Source organism: Babylonia areolata, chromosome 7 (genome assembly GCF_041734735.1).
Source record: "Babylonia areolata isolate BAREFJ2019XMU chromosome 7, ASM4173473v1, whole genome shotgun sequence".
Lineage (NCBI taxonomy): Eukaryota > Metazoa > Mollusca > Gastropoda > Neogastropoda > Buccinidae > Babylonia > Babylonia areolata.
The window spans coordinates 55,551,000-55,568,499 of NC_134882.1; the positions used below are offsets into that span (position 1 = coordinate 55,551,000).

Genomic DNA, 17,500 nt, shown 5'->3' on the forward strand with positions numbered 1-17,500 from the left:
ATCAAATGAACTGTATCAAGAACACTTCAAGCCATCCTCAATCCTGTCTGTCTATCTTTCTGTCTCTCCCTGCGTCTTTCTCTGTTTGTCTGTCTTTTTATCTGTCTCTCTTGACTGTCTCCGTCTCTTTGTCTCCCTCTCTGACTGTCTGTCTGTCTGTCTGTCCGTCTTTCTCACTCCCTCTCTCTGTCTGTGTCTGTCTCTCTCTCTCTGTGTCTCTGTCTCGTTTCGTCTACCTCTGACCCGCCCCCCCCTTCCCCCCGCCCCCTAGTCCTTTTCCTGTGCGGGACTGAACAGTTAGGATGCATAGTTGGCACATTAACCCGTGGGTGGCGCTCCGCGGAGTGCCCATAATCGCTTCGCCCCCTGCCTTGAACATGGGCTCTGTAATGCGACCGCCTGCTCCCTGTTTATGGAAGGAATATTGAAATGGGCTGTGCGCGTCTTGGTGGGTGGAGGGTTGGGAGGGGGGGGGCGGCTTTGGGGGGGGGGGGGGAAGTTGGAATGTGTGTGTGCGTGCGTGTGTGTTGTGTTGTGTTGTGGTGTGGTGTGGTGTGGTGTGTTGTGTGTGTTGTGTTGTGTTGTGTTGTGTTGTGGTGTGTGTGTGTTGTGTTGTGTTGTGTTGTGTGTGTTGTGTTGTGGTGTGGTGTGGTGTGTGTGTTGTGTTGTGTTGTGTTGTGTTGTGTTGTGTTGTGTTGTGGTGTGGTGTGGTGTGTTGTGGTGTGTTGTGTTGTGTTGTGTTGTGTTGTGTTGTGTTGTGTGTTGTGTTGTGTTGTGTTGTGTGTGTTGTGTGTGTTGTGTTGTGTTGTGTTGTGTTGTGTTGTGTTGTGTTGTGTTGTGTGTGTGTGTGTGTGTGTTGTGTTGTGTTGTGTTGTGTTGTGTTGTGTTGTGTTGTGTTGTGTTGTGTTGTGTTGTGTTGTGGTGTGTGTGTGTGTGTGTGTGTGTGTGTGTGTGTGTGTGTTGTGTTGTGTTGTGTTGTGTTGTGTTGTGTTGTGTTGTGTTGTGTTGTGTTGTGTGTGTTGTGTTGTGGTGTGGTGTGGTGTGGTGTGGTGTGTGTGTGTGTGTGTGTGTGTGTGTGTTGTGTTGTGTTGTGTTGTGTTGTGTTGTGGTGTGTGTGTGTCTGTTGCTTGCTCTTTCTTTGTTTCTTTCTTTCTGTTTCAGTCTTTGTTTCCCTGTGGTCTTATCCAAAGGACAAGGGTTATATTTATGTGCCTATCATCTACCCTTCATGTATCTATCGTATCGTATCTTATCGTATTGTATTGTATTGTGTCGTATCGTATTGTATTATGTCGTATCGTATTGTATTGTATTGTGTCGCATCGTTTTGTATTGTGTCGTATCGTATCGTATCGTATTGTATTGTGTTGTATCGTATCATATCGTATTGTATTGTGTTGTATCGTATCATATCGATTCATATCGTATCGTTTTCCAGCTTTTTTCGACTCTTTTGTCTGTCCCTTCTACTTCTACTTCCATTCCACCCCACCCACCCCCCTCTCTCTCACCTTCTAATAATAATAATAATAATAATAATGGTACTTATATAGCGCTAAATCTTGTGCATAAACAAATCAAAGCGCTTTCGCACCAGTCATTCTCACGCAAGCATAACTCTAAAACTGAAAAAAAAAAAAAAAAAAAAAAAAAAAAAAAGACAAGGAAGAGGCAGGGAAGGGAGGCTATTTTGGGAAGAGGTGGGTTTTAAGGCCAGACTTGAAAGAGCTGAGTGTGGAGACTTGACGAAGCGAAAGAGGAAGTTCATTCCAATTGCAAGGTCCAGAGACAGAGAAAGAACGGTGGCCAACAGTCGAGAGTTTGAATCTGGGTATGTGTAAGTGGAGTGGATCCGAAGCTGATCGTAGTGAGCGAGATGGAGTGTAGAGGTGAAGGCAGCCACAGAGATAGGAAGGGGCTGATTTGTGAATACATTTGTAGCATAGAGTGCTGATCTTGTACTTTATTCGGTGTGAGACAGGGAGCCAGTGGAGATGTTGCAAAAGAGGAGTGGTGTGCTCAGATCTTTTCTTTCTGAGGACGAGTCGGGCAGCAGAATTTTGTATGCGCTGAAGGGACTGAATGGATGAAGCAGGCAAACCAGACAATAGAGAGTTACAGTAGTCAAGGCGAGAGAGAATGAGAGAAACGACAAGTCTAGATGTTGCGTCAGTGGACAGATATTTCCGGATGGAGCTGATGCGCCGCAGTTGACAGTAGCAGGATTGACATGTCTGATTGATAAATGTTTGCATGGACAGTGTGTTGTCAAGGACAACGCCGAGGTTCCTGACTGAAGTGGACAGAGGGATGGATGTACTGCCAAGTTTGATTGTATTAGTTGTAATGGAAGAGAGTTTTTGTTTAGTTCCTATGATCATTGCTTCAGTTTTGTCCGCGTTCAATTGTAACTTATTTAGAGTCATCCAATTTTGAATATCCAGGAAGCAGTTAGATGTTTCTTGCAAGAGCGACAACAGTTTTTCAGGTGTATCACTCTTCTGGAGTTGAGTGTCATCAGCATAAGAATGATGACTGACATTATGGCGGTTGATAATTTCAGCGAGAGGAGCAGTGTACAGTGTGAAGAGCACTGGGCCTAAAACAGATCCCTGTGGGACTCCATGTTCAATTTTAACGGGTTCAGACTGGAAATTATCAACAATGACAGACTGGAATCGATCAGTGAGATAAGATTTGAACCAGTTTAGAACAGTGCCGTTGATACCAAATGTAAAATGAAGACGGGAAAGAAGGATTGAATGGTCTATCGTGTCAAAGGCGGCTGACAAGTCGAGAAGAGTGAGAAGGGAGATCTGTCCTGAGTCGGACGCTAGCAGTAGGTTATTCAGGATGTGGAGGAGAGTGGTTTCGGTGCTGTGGTCAGCACGATAGGCAGACTGAAATGGGTGGATGAGATTGTTGAAACAAAGGTGATTGTTGAGCTGCTTCAGGACGGCTTTTTCAAGGAGTTTGGACAGGAATGGAAGATTAGAAACTGGTCGATAGTTTTTCAAAATGTTTGCATCAAGGTTGGATTTCTTCAGAAGAGGCCGGACTATTGCAGTTTTGAAAGTGGATGGAAACGTTCCAGTGAGAAGGGATGAGTTGACAATGTTGGTGATTGTGGGGAGAAGCTGTGAGACACACTGAGAAAAAACAGAGGCTGGTATAGGATCGAGCTCACAGGATTTTATTGTCATTTCTTTGAGGATTTCATGGACATCTGTTTCAGTTAATGGATTAAAGGAATGGAGAGGAGTGCCGTTGAATTGAGGATCAGGATGAGTAGGTTGGAAAGGCATTTGGTCTAAGATGGTACGAATATTCTGGACTTTGTCAAAAAAGAAAGAGGAGAAGACATTGGGGAGTTCAGATAAAGTGTAGGCAGAAGGAAGAGGAGTCTTTTTTGCAGTGCCGAGAAGATTTGACATGATAGTGTAAAGAGATTTGGTGGATGTGGCATCGAGAACTTGAGAAGAAAAGAAGTTTGTCTTCGCTGATGAGATCATATGTTTGACTTTATTTATTTGTTTTCGGAAGATTTGATTGTGGACTTTCAGTTTTGTTGATCGCCATCGCCGATCTCTCTCCTTACACCCACCCCCTCCCTAGTTCCTTCCCTTCTCCTCCTCCCAACTCTACCCCCCCCCCCCCCCCACTCCCTCCCTTGTCAAAAACATGACCCGTTGACTGGTACGTTACTCCTCGCATTGTCAAAACCAAGAGCGGTGAGGATAGGTTGAATCGGTACAGAGACTCATTCTTCTCTTCTCCTCCACTCGCTCCCAACATCCCCCCCCCCCCCACGCATCCCCCCCCCCCCCGCAAGCTTGCCCTTCCACCCCCTAAACGCCCCCACCCCACCGACCCCCCCAACCCGAACACACACACACTCCGCGCTCTCGACCGCCGGCAAACCCATCTACTGGAACGCCGCATTTCAGATGTACCAGAACAGTGACTGTACACAGCGCTGTCAACATCATTTCTCACCAGGCCCCCCGAAGACGAACACTATTCAAAATATGTGGTCCTGAATTTTGTGTGTGAACCCTGTATTTAGCTGATGTCTTTGTGTAATAATGGTTGCGGCGATGTGAGGTCACCTTTTGGGGGCAGGGGGGGATGTACAGGGGGGGGGGGGTTGTACAGGGGGGCGGGGGGATGTACAGGGGGGGATGTACAGGGGAAGGGGGGATGTACAGGGGAAGGGGGATGTACAGGGGGGATGTACAGGGGGGATGTACAGGGGGGATGTACAGGGGGGGATGTACAGGGGAAGGGGGGATGTACAGGGGAAGGGGGATGTACAGGGGGGATGTACAGGGGAAGGGGGGATGTACAGGGGAAGGGGGGATGTACAGGGGGGGCGGGGGGATGTACAGGGGGGGGCGGGGGGATGTACAGGGGAAGGGGGGATGTACAGGGGGGGTGTACGGGGGGAATGTACAGGGGAAGGGGGGATGTACAGGGGGGGGGGGCGGGGGGATGTACAGGGGAAGGGGGGATGTACAGGGGAAGGGGGGATGTACAGGGGAAGGGGGGATGTACATTATTTTAAAAACACAGCGGAAAGCTGAGGATGTCTGACCTAAACAAAAGACGTGTGTGTTGTGCTGAACGGTGTCAGTTGAAGACGTGTGTGTTGTGCTGAACGGTGTCGTCCCGATTTGCCTATTCCCGAATCGCTTATCAGTAAACTGGTAAATCCCGATTCGGCTATTCTCATTTCGCTCATGTATACCTACTCAGTTGTTCTATGTGCGTTCGAGTGCGCACGTTAGTTGTTTGTTGTTGTTGTTGTTGTTGTTGTTGTTGTTGTTTTTATCAAAAACTAAACAAAACAAAAACACACCACCTACAAGCTCACTTTCTTGATGTTTTTGACTTTCTGCATTCGTTATCAGTTGTTCCGCTTGTCAGTTTAACGACTTCTCTTTTACGAAGTCCTTCCTGTAATTATATTTAGATATTTTTTTTTTCAAATTTCACCCTAATTTGCCCAGTTTCTCCCAATTCTCCATTCATTCACATCTCCCACCCCTTCTAACCGTTAATACTCGAATGTATATATAAATACGTTAACAAAATGTCTTCAATCACCGATATGTGTGACGGGACATTAAACCAAATTTCCCCTCCCTTTCTTCATTGCTGCCCCGGTGTCTCGTTGGGAAACGCGAAACGGAGATGGACGAACTGCACTTGCACCATGTTGTAACAAGAATGGTTGAACGTTGTTGGGTCGGGTTGAAAAACGTGTCGTATTGGTAGAGTAAGGGGTCCCTAGGGAAACAGCGGTGGTGGTGAGGTTATGGGGTGATGAGGCCGATGAGGGGTGGATTTTTCTTCTCTGGTTTGTGGGGACGGGGGGTTAGGGGTCCGTTGTGATGTTGTGCTGTTCATACATAATATGGATAGAAGTTTTGGCGGTGTACGTGCGTACTTTGTGTAGGATGAGGAGGGGGAGGAGGAGGAGGAGGAGGAGGAGGAGGTGGTGGTGGTGGTGGTGGTGGTGTGTGTGTGTGCGTGTGTCAGACCCCCGCCCACAGAGACTTAAAACATGTAGATGACTCAGCTTACACAACACCATTATCCCTTTTCCTCCAAACATAACAAAACGCCCAAAGGTATGAAAAACTCTCTTTCTCTCTCAGACACACACACCAACACCCCTCCCCCCCATACTTTCTTACACACACACACACAAGCACACACGCACACGCACGCACTCACACACGCACGCACGCACGCACACACACACACACACACACACACACACACACACACGCACACACACACACACGCACACACACACACCACCACCACCACCACCTCCTCTTCCACCTCCTCCTCCATCTCCTCCTCCTCCAGCACACTCACCCACACCCACAAAACTTACAACCCCCCCTCCCCGCCCCCGACCCCCACAACACAACATCAACAACAACTCACAACAATCACCACCAACAACAACTCACAACCACCACCACAACAACTCACAACAACCATCACCGACAGCAACTCACAACAACAATCACCACCACAACAGCAACTCACAACAACAGCCACCACAACAACAACTCACAACAACAACTCACCACAACAGCAACTCACAACAATCACCACCACACCTCACAACAACCACCACAACAACCACCTCACAACAACCACACAACAACTCACAACAACCACCACCACAACAACTCACAACAACCACAACAACAACTCACAACAACCACACACAACAACTCACAACAACACCACCACAACACAACTCACAACAACACACCACCACAACAACAACTCACAACAACATCACCACCACAACACAACTCACACACAACACCACCACAACACAACTCACAACAACCACCACAACAACTCACAACAACATCACCACCACAACAACTCACAACCACCACCACACAACAACTCACAACAACACACCACCACAACAACTCACAACAACCACCACCACAACAACCACACAATCACCACCACAACAACTACACCACAACATCACCACACAACAACTCACAACAACCACCACCACAACAACTCACAACAACCACCACCACAACAACTCACAACACCACCACAACAACAACTCACAACACACCACCACAACAACTCACAACAACCACCACAACAACTCACAACAATCACCACCACAACAACTCACAACAACCACCACAACAACAACTCACAACAACCACCACCACAACAACTCATAACAATCACCACCACAACAACTCACAACAACCACCACCACAACAACTCACAACAATCACCACCACAACAACTCACAACAATCACCACCACAACAACTCACAACAACCACAACAACAACTCACAACAACCACCACCACAACAACTCACAACAACCACCACCACAACAACTCACAACAATCACCACCACAACAACTCACAACAATCACCACCACAACAACTCACAACAACCACAACAACAACTCACAACAACCACCACCACCACAACAACAACTCACAACCACCACCACCACACAAACTCACAACAAACAAACATCCACAACAACAAACAACTCACACCACCACCACCACCACAACAACAACAACAACTCACAACAAACAACAAACAACATCATCATCTACCACAACCACTCACAACCACCACCACCACCAACAACAACAAACAACATCATCATCTACCACAACCACTCACACCATCATCTACCACAACCACTCACACCACCATCTACCACAACCACTCACATCATCATCTACCACAACCACTCACACCATCATCTACCACAACCACTCACACCATCATCTACCACAACCACTCACTCACCCAGCCGTCCCAGTCCGAGCCTCTGCCCCACCGTCCACCGCCGTCAGCGTGACCTTGATGACCGGGGTCAGCTCTCGGTCCAGGGGCATCTTGGCTCGCACCACGCCCGTCTCCGCGTGCACGCTGACGTATCGCCCCGCCCCCTGGACCCCCCCGGCCCCCGCGGCCCCTTCCTGATCCTCCTCTACAAGGCCGTAAGTGATCTGGGCGTTGGGCCCGCTGTCCCGGTCTCTGGCAGTCACCTGCAGGAGGTACTGCCCCTCTGCGTTGTTCTCCGGCACCGTGGCTGAGAAGTTGGCTTCGTCGAAGCTGGGAAGTTTGGAATTGACAACACACACACACACACACACACACACACACACACACACACACACACACACACACACACACAGAGTATGAAATATAATACTGGGTGACCGTCGAATTCTTATTATATATTTATGTGGCTATCGATCAGTGTCACGTGTAGTAATGTAGTAAAACCATGTTCGTCCCTCATGTGGCATGAGTCATAAGTGGGTAGGGATATGATATTATAGGTAATATGATAACAGTAATGATGATGGTAATTGTGATTTTATATAATGATTAGATTATCAATAACAACTGCATGGTGATGGTAAGAATCCTACCAATAATAATAACAATAGATGGTGACAATATCTATGATGATGATGATATAACAACAACAACAACAACAAAACAACAACAACAACAACAACAACAACAACAATAATAATAATTATAATGGAGATAATGTTAATTGTAATAATTTATTTCCAATGATGGTGATGATGATGTCGATGATGATGATGATGGTGGTAACAACAGCATCACCACCATCATCATAATGATCACAATGATGATGGTGATGATGACGATGACTTTAATGATGATTATTGATTCTGATAATGACACTAATGATATCAGCAAATGATAATAATGATGATGACGACGACGACGACAACAATGACACATCACATCATATTACACACATTTCACACAGACACGCACACCACAACACACCTCGGGTCGTTGTCGTTGACGTCGGTGATGACCACGGTAAATGAGGCCTCGGTGGACAAAGGTGGAGACCCCCCGTCCCGGCACAGGATGGCGGCGTCGTAGCTGGACACCAGCTCGCGGTCCACGGGCAGGGCCAGCAGAACCTGGTAGCCCTTGTTGGGCAACGTCTTCAGGCGGAACTGTTGCCCGCCACCGTCCTCCTGGGCCATGGAGCAGGTCACCGCCCCGTTCCGTCCCTCGTCGCGGTCCTCCACGTTGACGAAGGCCACGAAACCGTCCACCTCTGCAGACTCCGGCAGGAAGATCTCCGAGGTGTCGCCCTCAGACACGGTGACGATGCGGACGACCGGGGCGTTGTTGCCCGTGTTGATGACGGTGACCGTCACCACGGCCTGGGCAACGGAAGGGGGGTCTCCCCCGTCGAAAGCTTCCACCACTAAGGTGTACGGGGCGTCGCTGACAGTGGCGTGCCCGATTTGGGACTTGAGGGTGATGCTCCCCGAGGTTGAGTTGATCTGGAACAGACTGCTGACGGATTCGTCCACCAAGGAGCTGAACCTGTAGCGGACTGTGCCGAACTCCCCGGCGTCCCTGTCCGAGGCTCGAACCCTGACCACCTCAGACCCCGGGGCGGCGTCCTCCCTCACGTTCACTGTGTACGTCTTCGACTCGAACACGGGAGCGTTGTCGTTGTCGTCGGTGACCCGAACGAGGACCCGCTGCGTGCCGCTCTTGGGCGGCACCCCTCCGTCGAAGGCCGTGATGTTGAAGTCGTACTCCGAGGTGGTCTCCCGGTCTAGCTCCGTCTCCAGGCGGAGGCTGAGCACGGTGCTGCCGTCAGGGTTCAGACTGGAGGAGACGCTGAAGACGGGCTCCTGCAGGGAGAGCTCGTACCTCTGGATGGTGTTGTTGGGCGGGGAGTCCGGGTCCTGGGGCCCGCGCAGTTTCAGCACGTAGCCCACCTTGGCCGCCTCGGAGACCTCCAGCACCACCCGGTCCTCGGCGAAGCTGGGGGCGTTGTCGTTGACGTCGTCGATGTAGACCTTGATGGAGGCAATGTTGGAGAAGCTGAGGCCCTGTGATCCCTGGATGGCCACGTTGAAGAGCACGTGGCACGACTCCTGGCTCCCGCAGGCCGACTCCCGGTCCAGGCGCTTGGCCATGGTGATGACGCCGCTCCCGGAGTCAATGGCGAAGAAGGAGGCGTCGAAGCTGGCTTTGTCCAGGATGTTGAAGGTCAGCTTGGGGCGGTCGTCCGCAGACACCTCCAGGAAGAGGGCCGTGTACTTGCTGACGTCCACCACCACCGACCCCACCGGCCGCTCCTCGTTCATGCGGATCTCAATGTCGGCCGTCTGGGCGGTGACCACCGCTGACGTCACGACCAGGAGGAGGAGGAAGGGGAAGGGGAGGTGGAGGGGGTTAGGGGTGCTGCGAGACGTCATTGTGTTGTTTATCACTTCCTTTCACTTCCTTTCTTGTGTCCTTTCTTGTGTCCTTTCTTGTGTCCTTTCTTCTTGTGTTCAATGTTTTTGGTGTTTATTTTTTTATCACTTCCTTTATTGTGTCCTTTCTTCTTGTGTTCAATGTTTTTTGGTGTTTTTTTTTTTCCGGTACACGTATGGACTACCAACAAAGTTCTCACACAAACCACAGTGTTGTGGAAAGATCCTTTGTCAGACCAAGTTTCCGAACATGCCTCTAGTATCTGAAAATAAAAGGGAAACAGACAATGAAGTAATGTAAGGTGTCAGTGAGTGACCCCATTTACGGCAAGAATACAGAGTCAATGATGGAGAATTAAAAAGAAAAGAAAAAAAAGACAAAAAAAGAAAGAAAAAAAGACCACACACACACACACACACACACAGAGATATAGATATAGCTATATATACTGCTGCCAATTTCTTATACTAATTGATATAACATAGTCTACACATCTTAATGGATAAAGAAATGAATAACAAAAATAATAGATACATAGAGAACCGATAATTTTAAAAAAGTAAATGAGTGATAAAAATAGGTTAAAATAGATAAAGAAAGAAAGAAAGTCAGAAATAAATAAATAAATAAATACATGAATAAATAAATAAATAGATAAATAAATAAATAAATAAATACGTGAATGAATGAAAGGGAGCGGCGTCATATCTTTCACATACCTTTCTTCTTTTCCTTCTTGTTTATTGGGTTTTTTTGGGGGTTTTTTGTTTTTGTTTTTTTTCACACCACAATGATAGACACGTGTCATGCATGCAGACGATGTCCACATGTACGTGCGATCCATTCATTCCAGGTTTAACACCGAGTTATGCCAGGATCTCACTGTTCCTTTTGTTGTGTCTACTTCTAGTGAAAATGGCTTACGTAATAAAGGAACTTTGGCATGTTTCTTTTGCCAAAGTGTGTGTGTGTGTGTGTGTGTGTGTGTGTGTGTGTGTGTGTGTGTGTGTCTGTGTGTGTGTCTGTGTCTGTGTGCGTACGCGTGCGTGCATGCGTGTGCGGGTGGTGGGGGTGGGCAGAGACAGAGCAACTGCTGCTGAATTGCGCATGTCATGTCAGCTTCTTCTGCATTAATTTATATTATGGTTGTGTCAGTGATGTCTACTCATCTCTGTGTCTGCATCAGTCTGTCTGTCTGGCTCTGACTCTGTGTGTGTGTGTGTGTGTGTGTGTGTGTGTGTGTGTGTGTGTGTGTGTGTGTGTGTGTGTGTGAACTGCCTTTTCTCTTCCATTTTTTGTTGTCTCTTAACTACCCACCTCAAACCTTCCTTTGTTGCTCTGTCCCCATGTCTCTTAACTACCCACCTCAAACCTCCCTTTGTTGTTCTGTCTCCATGTCTCTTAACTACCCACCTCAAACCTCCCTTTGTTGTTCTGTCTCCATGTCTCTTAACTACCCACCTCAAACCTTCCTTTGTTGTTCTGTCTCCATGTCTCTTAACTACCCACCTCAAACCTCCCTTTGTTGCTCTGTCTCCATGTCTCTTAACTACCCACCTCAAACCTCCCTTTGTTGTTCTGTCTCCATGTCTCTTAACTAGTTACCCACCTAAAACCTTCCTTTGTTGTTCTGTCTCCATGTCTCTTAACTACCCATCTCCAACCTCCCTTTGTTGTTCTGTCTCCATGTCTCTTAACTACCCACCTCAAACCTTCCTTCGTTGCTCTGTCTCCATGTCTCTTAACTACGCACCCCAAACCTCCCTTTGTTGTTCTGTCTCCATGTCTCTTAACTACCCACCTCAAACCTCCCTTTGTTGTTCTGTCCCCATGTCTCTTAACTACCCACCTCAAACCTCCCTTTGTTGTTCTGTCTCCATGTCTCTTAACTACCCACCTCAAACCTCCCTTTGTTGTTCTGTCTCCATGTCTCTTAACTACCCACCTCAAACCTCCCTTTGTTGTTCTGTCTCCATGTCTCTTAACTACCCACCTCAAACCTTCCTTTGTTGTTCTGTCTCCATGTCTCTTAACTACCCACCTCAAACCTCCTTTGTTGTTCTGTCTCCATGTCTCTTAACTACCCACCTCAAACCTCCCTTTGTTGTTCTGTCTCCATGTCTCTTAACTACCCACCTCAAACCTCCCTTTGTTGTTCTGTCTCCATGTCTCTTAACTACCCACCTCAAACCTCCCTTTGTTGTTCTGTCTCCATGTCTCTTAACTACCCACCTCAAACCTCCCTTTGTTGTTCTGTCTCCATGTCTCTTAACTACCCACCTCAAACCTCCCTTTGTTGTTCTGTCTCCATGTCTCTTAACTACCCACCTCAAACCTCCCTTTGTTGTTCTGTCTCCATGTCTCTTAACTACCCACCTCAAACCTCCCTTTGTTGTTCTGTCTCCATGTCTCTTAACTACCCACCTCAAACCTTCCTTTGTTGTTCTGTCTCCATGTCTCTTAACTACCCACCTCAAACCTCCCTTTGTTGTTCTGTCTCCATGTCTCTTAACTACCCACCTCAAACCTCCTTTGTTGTTCTGTCTCCATGTCTCTTAACTACCCACCTCAAACCTTCCTTTGTTGTTCTGTCTCCATGTCTCTTAACTACCCACCTCAAACCTCCCTTTGTTGTTCTGTCTCCATGTCTCTTAACTACCCACCTCAAACCTTCCTTTGTTGTTCTGTCTCCATGTCTCTTAACTACCCACCTCAAACCTTCCTTTGTTGTTCTGTCTCCATGTCTCTTAACTACCCACCTCAAACCTTCCTTTGTTGTTCTGTCTCCATGTCTCTTAACTACCCACCTCAAACCTTCCTTTGTTGTTCTGTCTCCATGTCTCTTAACTACCCACCTCAAACCTCCCTTTGTTGTTCTGTCTCCATGTCTCTTAACTACCCACCTCAAACCTTCCTTTGTTGTTCTGTCTCCATGTCTCTTAACTACCCACCTCAAACCTCCCTTTGTTGTTCTGTCTCCATGTCTCTTAACTACCCACCTCAAACCTCCCTTTGTTGTTCTGTCTCCATGTCTCTTAACTACCCACCTCAAACCTTCCTTTGTTGTTCTGTCTCCATGTCTCTTAACTACCCACCTCAAACCTCCCTTTGTTGTTCTGTCCCCATGTCTCTTAACTACCCACCTCAAACCTTCCTTTGTTGTTCTGTCTCCATGTCTCTTAACTACCCACCTCAAACCTTCCTTTGTTGTTCTGTCTCCATGTCTCTTAACTACCCACCTCAAACCTCCCTTTGTTGTTCTGTCTCCATGTCTCTTAACTACCCACCTCAAACCTTCCTTTGTTGTTCTGTCTCCATGTCTCTTAACTACCCACCTCAAACCTTCCTTTGTTGTTCTGTCTCCATGTCTCTTAACTACCCACCTCAAACCTCCCTTTGTTGTTCTGTCTCCATGTCTCTTAACTACCCACCTCAAACCTTCCTTTGTTGTTCTGTCTCCATGTCTCTTAACTACCCACCTCAAACCTCCCTTTGTTGTTCTGTCTCCATGTCTCTTAACTACCCACCTCAAACCTCCCTTTGTTGTTCTGTCTCCATGTCTCTTAACTACCCACCTCAAACCTTCCTTTGTTGTTCTGTCTCCATGTCTCTTAACTACCCACCTCAAACCTCCCTTTGTTGTTCTGTCTCCATGTCTCTTAACTACCCACCTCAAACCTCCCTTTGTTGTTCTGTCTCCATGTCTCTTAACTACCCACCTCAAACCTCCCTTTGTTGTTCTGTCTCCATGTCTCTTAACTACCCACCTCAAACCTCCCTTTGTTGTTCTGTCTCCATGTCTCTTAACTACCCACCTCAAACCTCCCTTTGTTGTTCTGTCTCCATGTCTCTTAACTACCCACCTCAAACCTCCCTTTGTTGTTCTGTCTCCATGTCTCTTAACTACCCACCTCAAACCTTCCTTTGTTGTTCTGTCCCCATGTCTCTTAACTACCCACCTCAAACCTTCCTTTGTTGTTCTGTCTCCATGTCTCTTAACTACCCACCTCAAACCTTCCTTTGTTGTTCTGTCTCCATGTCTCTTAACTACCCACCTCAAACCTTCCTTTGTTGTTCTGTCTCCATGTCTCTTAACTACCCACCTCAAACCTTCCTTTGTTTCCGTCTATATTTCTGATCTCGCTCTCTATCTCTCTCTCTCCACCCCACCCCCTCCTTCCATCTGTCTCTGTCTTTCTGTCTCTGTCTGTGTCTGTCTGTCTGTCTCTGTCTCTCACACTGTCTCTCCCTGTCTTTGTCTCTCCCCCCCAGCCCCCTCGCACCCCATCTTTCTACCTCTTTCTTTTCTCCCCTTCAAACTTCTCCTTCATCTTTCTAATCGGTTCCCTCTTTAACCGTTAAAACAGAATTATTAGTATCATCATGATTAATCTTTTTTTCTTGTCTTTTCTTTCTTTCTTTCTTTTTTTTTTTTTACCATTGTCATCGCCACGAAGTTTTGTTCAATGCGGAAGGAAGGCAGGTCAAGCAAAAGCTGAGTAATTATGTTTCTGACACTTGATTAGCTGGGGCAATTTGAAAATCAACAGCAACAAAGCGATCAACAACAACAAAAAAAAAAAAGCATTGTGACAAACGAGGGTCAAGCAAGGCCATAACGAACGATGAGTCATCATTGCTGTTCAGTGAGCCAGCTACTTGCTGATGATGTCATTTTGGTTGTCGGACAGGTATTATCAACACGAGAAGAGGACGACACGACACGGATGTGTGTGTGTGTGTGTGTGTGTGTGGATAGATAGATAGATAGATAGGTAGATAGGTAGAGAGACAGAGATAGACACACAGACAGACACACAGAGACAGAGAGACATAGGCAGAGAGAGAGGGAGAGATAGATAGATAGAGAGATATATATGTTCTCAAGCAGATTTCTCTCTGTTATCTTCACCCTGCTCTTTCCGTGAGTAATTAAGAAAAGGAAGGGAAAGAAAGGGAGGCGAGAGGGAGAGGATGTCGGTAAGACGGGAAAAGAGGCACACAGAGAGAGAGAAACAGACAGACAGACAGACAGACCGAGAAGAATCTTGGAAGTAAAGGAGGAAAAATAAAAGAACCTTGTCCGACGCAGGTCTCCATTAGTGAGATGACTCCGAAGACTACCCCCGACCTCAACCCCCAACCCCCAACCCTACAACAGCCAAAATATCTCTGGAGGGGGAGTGAAGAGATAAGGAAGATGGGGGAGGGGGTGGGGATGGACTGAAGGGTGGGGGGTAAAAAGGAATGGAAACAACAACATAGTAAAGCCATTTTAACCTTCTCTCTTTTTTTTTCTGGTACCATGATGAATGCCAGAGAGACAGAGACAGAGAGAGACAGAGACAGAGAGAGACAGAGAGAGACAGAGAAAGACAGAGAAAGAGATAGAAAAGACACACACAGAAACAGGCAGAGACAGGCAGTGAAAATAGTGACGCTGGCAGAAAGACAGGCAGACCGAAAATGGGGGATAAATAAAAGAAAGAACGACATAAAAATAAAACAAAACCACACAGACACACACACTCGGACACACACACTCAGACACACACAGACACAGAGACAGATAGACACACACACACAGAGACACACACAGACACACACACACTCAGACACACACACACACACACACACACACACACACACACAGATAGAGATGGAGAAGGAGCACACCAAACACGGCGGGATCATCAATGCCCAACCTGTTCCCTTCTTTTGTTGCAAATTCGTCTTCAGTGTTTTCATAAAATTTCTGTTCATTCTCACGTCCCGCACCCTCCCCCCCCACCCCGCTCCCCCCATCCCCTGCACATTTCATCCCCCACTTCCCCAACCCCCTCCATCTCCTCCCCTCCCCCACCCCCGAGCCCCCTCCCCTCCACCACCACCATCTAGCGCTAAGAGAGGAAGGAAATTCCGAAGGGCGCCAGGAAAAGTCTGATATTTGCGTGTTTCCTGTTGTTATTCTTGTCTGTGATTTTTATCGCAGATGGCAATTATCAATAAGGACAACCCTTGTACCCCCAACCGCTCCCCCCCCCCCTCCCCCATCTGTGGAAATCAGCTTCTGCCTGTCTGGCGGAGCATCTTTTGGGCAAATATCCGTTTGTCAATATTGGGCCTACCCGGTGGTAGGCTGTGTGGTGTGGTGTGGTGGAGTGTGGTGTGGTGTGGTGGAGTGTGGTGTGGTGTGGTGGAGTGTGGTGTGGTGTGGTGTGGCGGTGGGCTGCCCATGTATAAACTCTCAAACCCCGGCATGTCCTTCCGTACTAACCCTGGCGTTTCCCTTTCCTGCAGTGTAGGCTTTGTGTCTTTATCTTCGGCAGTTTGTTTATTGTTGCCACAGAAAGGGGTGGTAGTGGCTGGGGTGGGTGGGTGTAGATGATGAAGGAGAGACAAGGAAGTGTGGCTTATAAGGGAGGAGGGGGGTGGGAGAGGGTGGGGGTGGGGTGTTATTAGGTGCTGGTAGGAAGAGAGTGGGGGAAAGGGGGGGGGGAGTGGGGAGGGTGGGAGGGAGAGACTGGCAAAGACAAATTCTTTGTTATTAGTAGGGAAACGCTGGGTGTGGATGTTGGGTGTGTGGGTGGCGTGGGGTGGGGGAGAGTTAGGTGATGGCAATAAGAGAGGAAATGGGGCGGGTGGAGTAGAAGGGAGATGGGGAAGAGGAGAGTGGAAGTGATGGAGAGAGACAGAGACAGGAGAGGAAGAGGGTGAGAAAGCAAGACAGGAAGAGACAGAGGGGACAGAGAGAAAAGTCAACAACAGAACGACATTTGTTGCATCTTCGTGCCATTTTCTACTGACGTGCGCCCAAGCACAAGTGCACACATAGGTACGTCAATGTGTGATAGTGCGAGCGTGTATACGTATGCGTGCACGCGCGCGCTTTTATACGCGGCCGCGAAAGTTGAAGCGAAAGTGCCACGGTTGCTGACGTTGCTTGGTGTTATTGTAGAAACTGTTTTCACAGATGGAAAGTTGAAAACAAGCGACCCTTTTTCTTTTTTTTTCTTTTTTTTTTTTGCCAACTCGCTATCTGTCCTTGTCAAGTCTTGCTTGTCAGCGTGTTTTCTCGTTCTTTTTGTGGTGTTTTTTTTTTGTTTTCGGTGGTTTTGTTTGCTTGTCTGTCATATTGAACATGGCAGTGTTGTTATAAACATGGCAAGAGGGTGAGTGGGGGTGGGGGGGGGGGGAGATGGTGAGGGTGTGGATGGGGGCGACAGGCTGTTTCTTTTTTTCTTTTCTTTTCTTTCTTTTTTTTTCTTTTTTTTTTTTTCCTTTTTTTTTCTCGGCGTATGGTCTCTCGTCTGTCTTGATATTCTGAGCGAGAAAAGACAGGAGGAAGGAAGGGAGAGAGGGAGAGAGATGAGGCAAGGAGAGGGATGGAGGGACAGAGGGAGGGAGGAAGAGATGGATAGAGAGGGGGACAGAGAGAGAGAGAGAGAGAGAGAGAGAGAGAGAGAAGGAGGAGGAGGAAGCGGATAATATTGCCCGGGAAAAGGGAAACGCCTGTCATATCAAAGGTGACAGTCCCAAAACAGGCAAGTTATTGATGGGAGTCTGCATCGGATCTGTGCTCTCTCTCTCTCTCTCTCTCTCTCTCTCTCTATCCTCTCTCTCTCTCTCTCTCTCTCTATCCTCTCTCTCTCTGTGTCTGTCTCTCTATCTCTCTCACTCTCCTCTCTGTGT

At 47.7% G+C, this 17,500-nt stretch overlaps 1 protein-coding gene across 2 annotated transcripts in view; it reads right to left on the reverse strand.

Moving 5' to 3' along the window:
- LOC143284124 (protocadherin-1-like) overlaps nt 1–17,500 on the reverse strand; it is a 95,896-nt gene that overhangs the window by 41,617 nt on the left and 36,779 nt on the right. For both annotated transcript variants that reach the window (XM_076590779.1, XM_076590780.1), the window contains exons 2-3: nt 8,363–10,070; nt 7,337–7,645 (exon numbers count right to left, since the gene is read on the reverse strand). In XM_076590779.1, coding sequence (XP_076446894.1) covers nt 7,337–7,645; nt 8,363–9,807 — 1,754 coding nt within the window. In that variant the 5' untranslated portion in view covers nt 9,808–10,070. The remainder of the gene's footprint in view (nt 1–7,336; nt 7,646–8,362; nt 10,071–17,500) is intronic.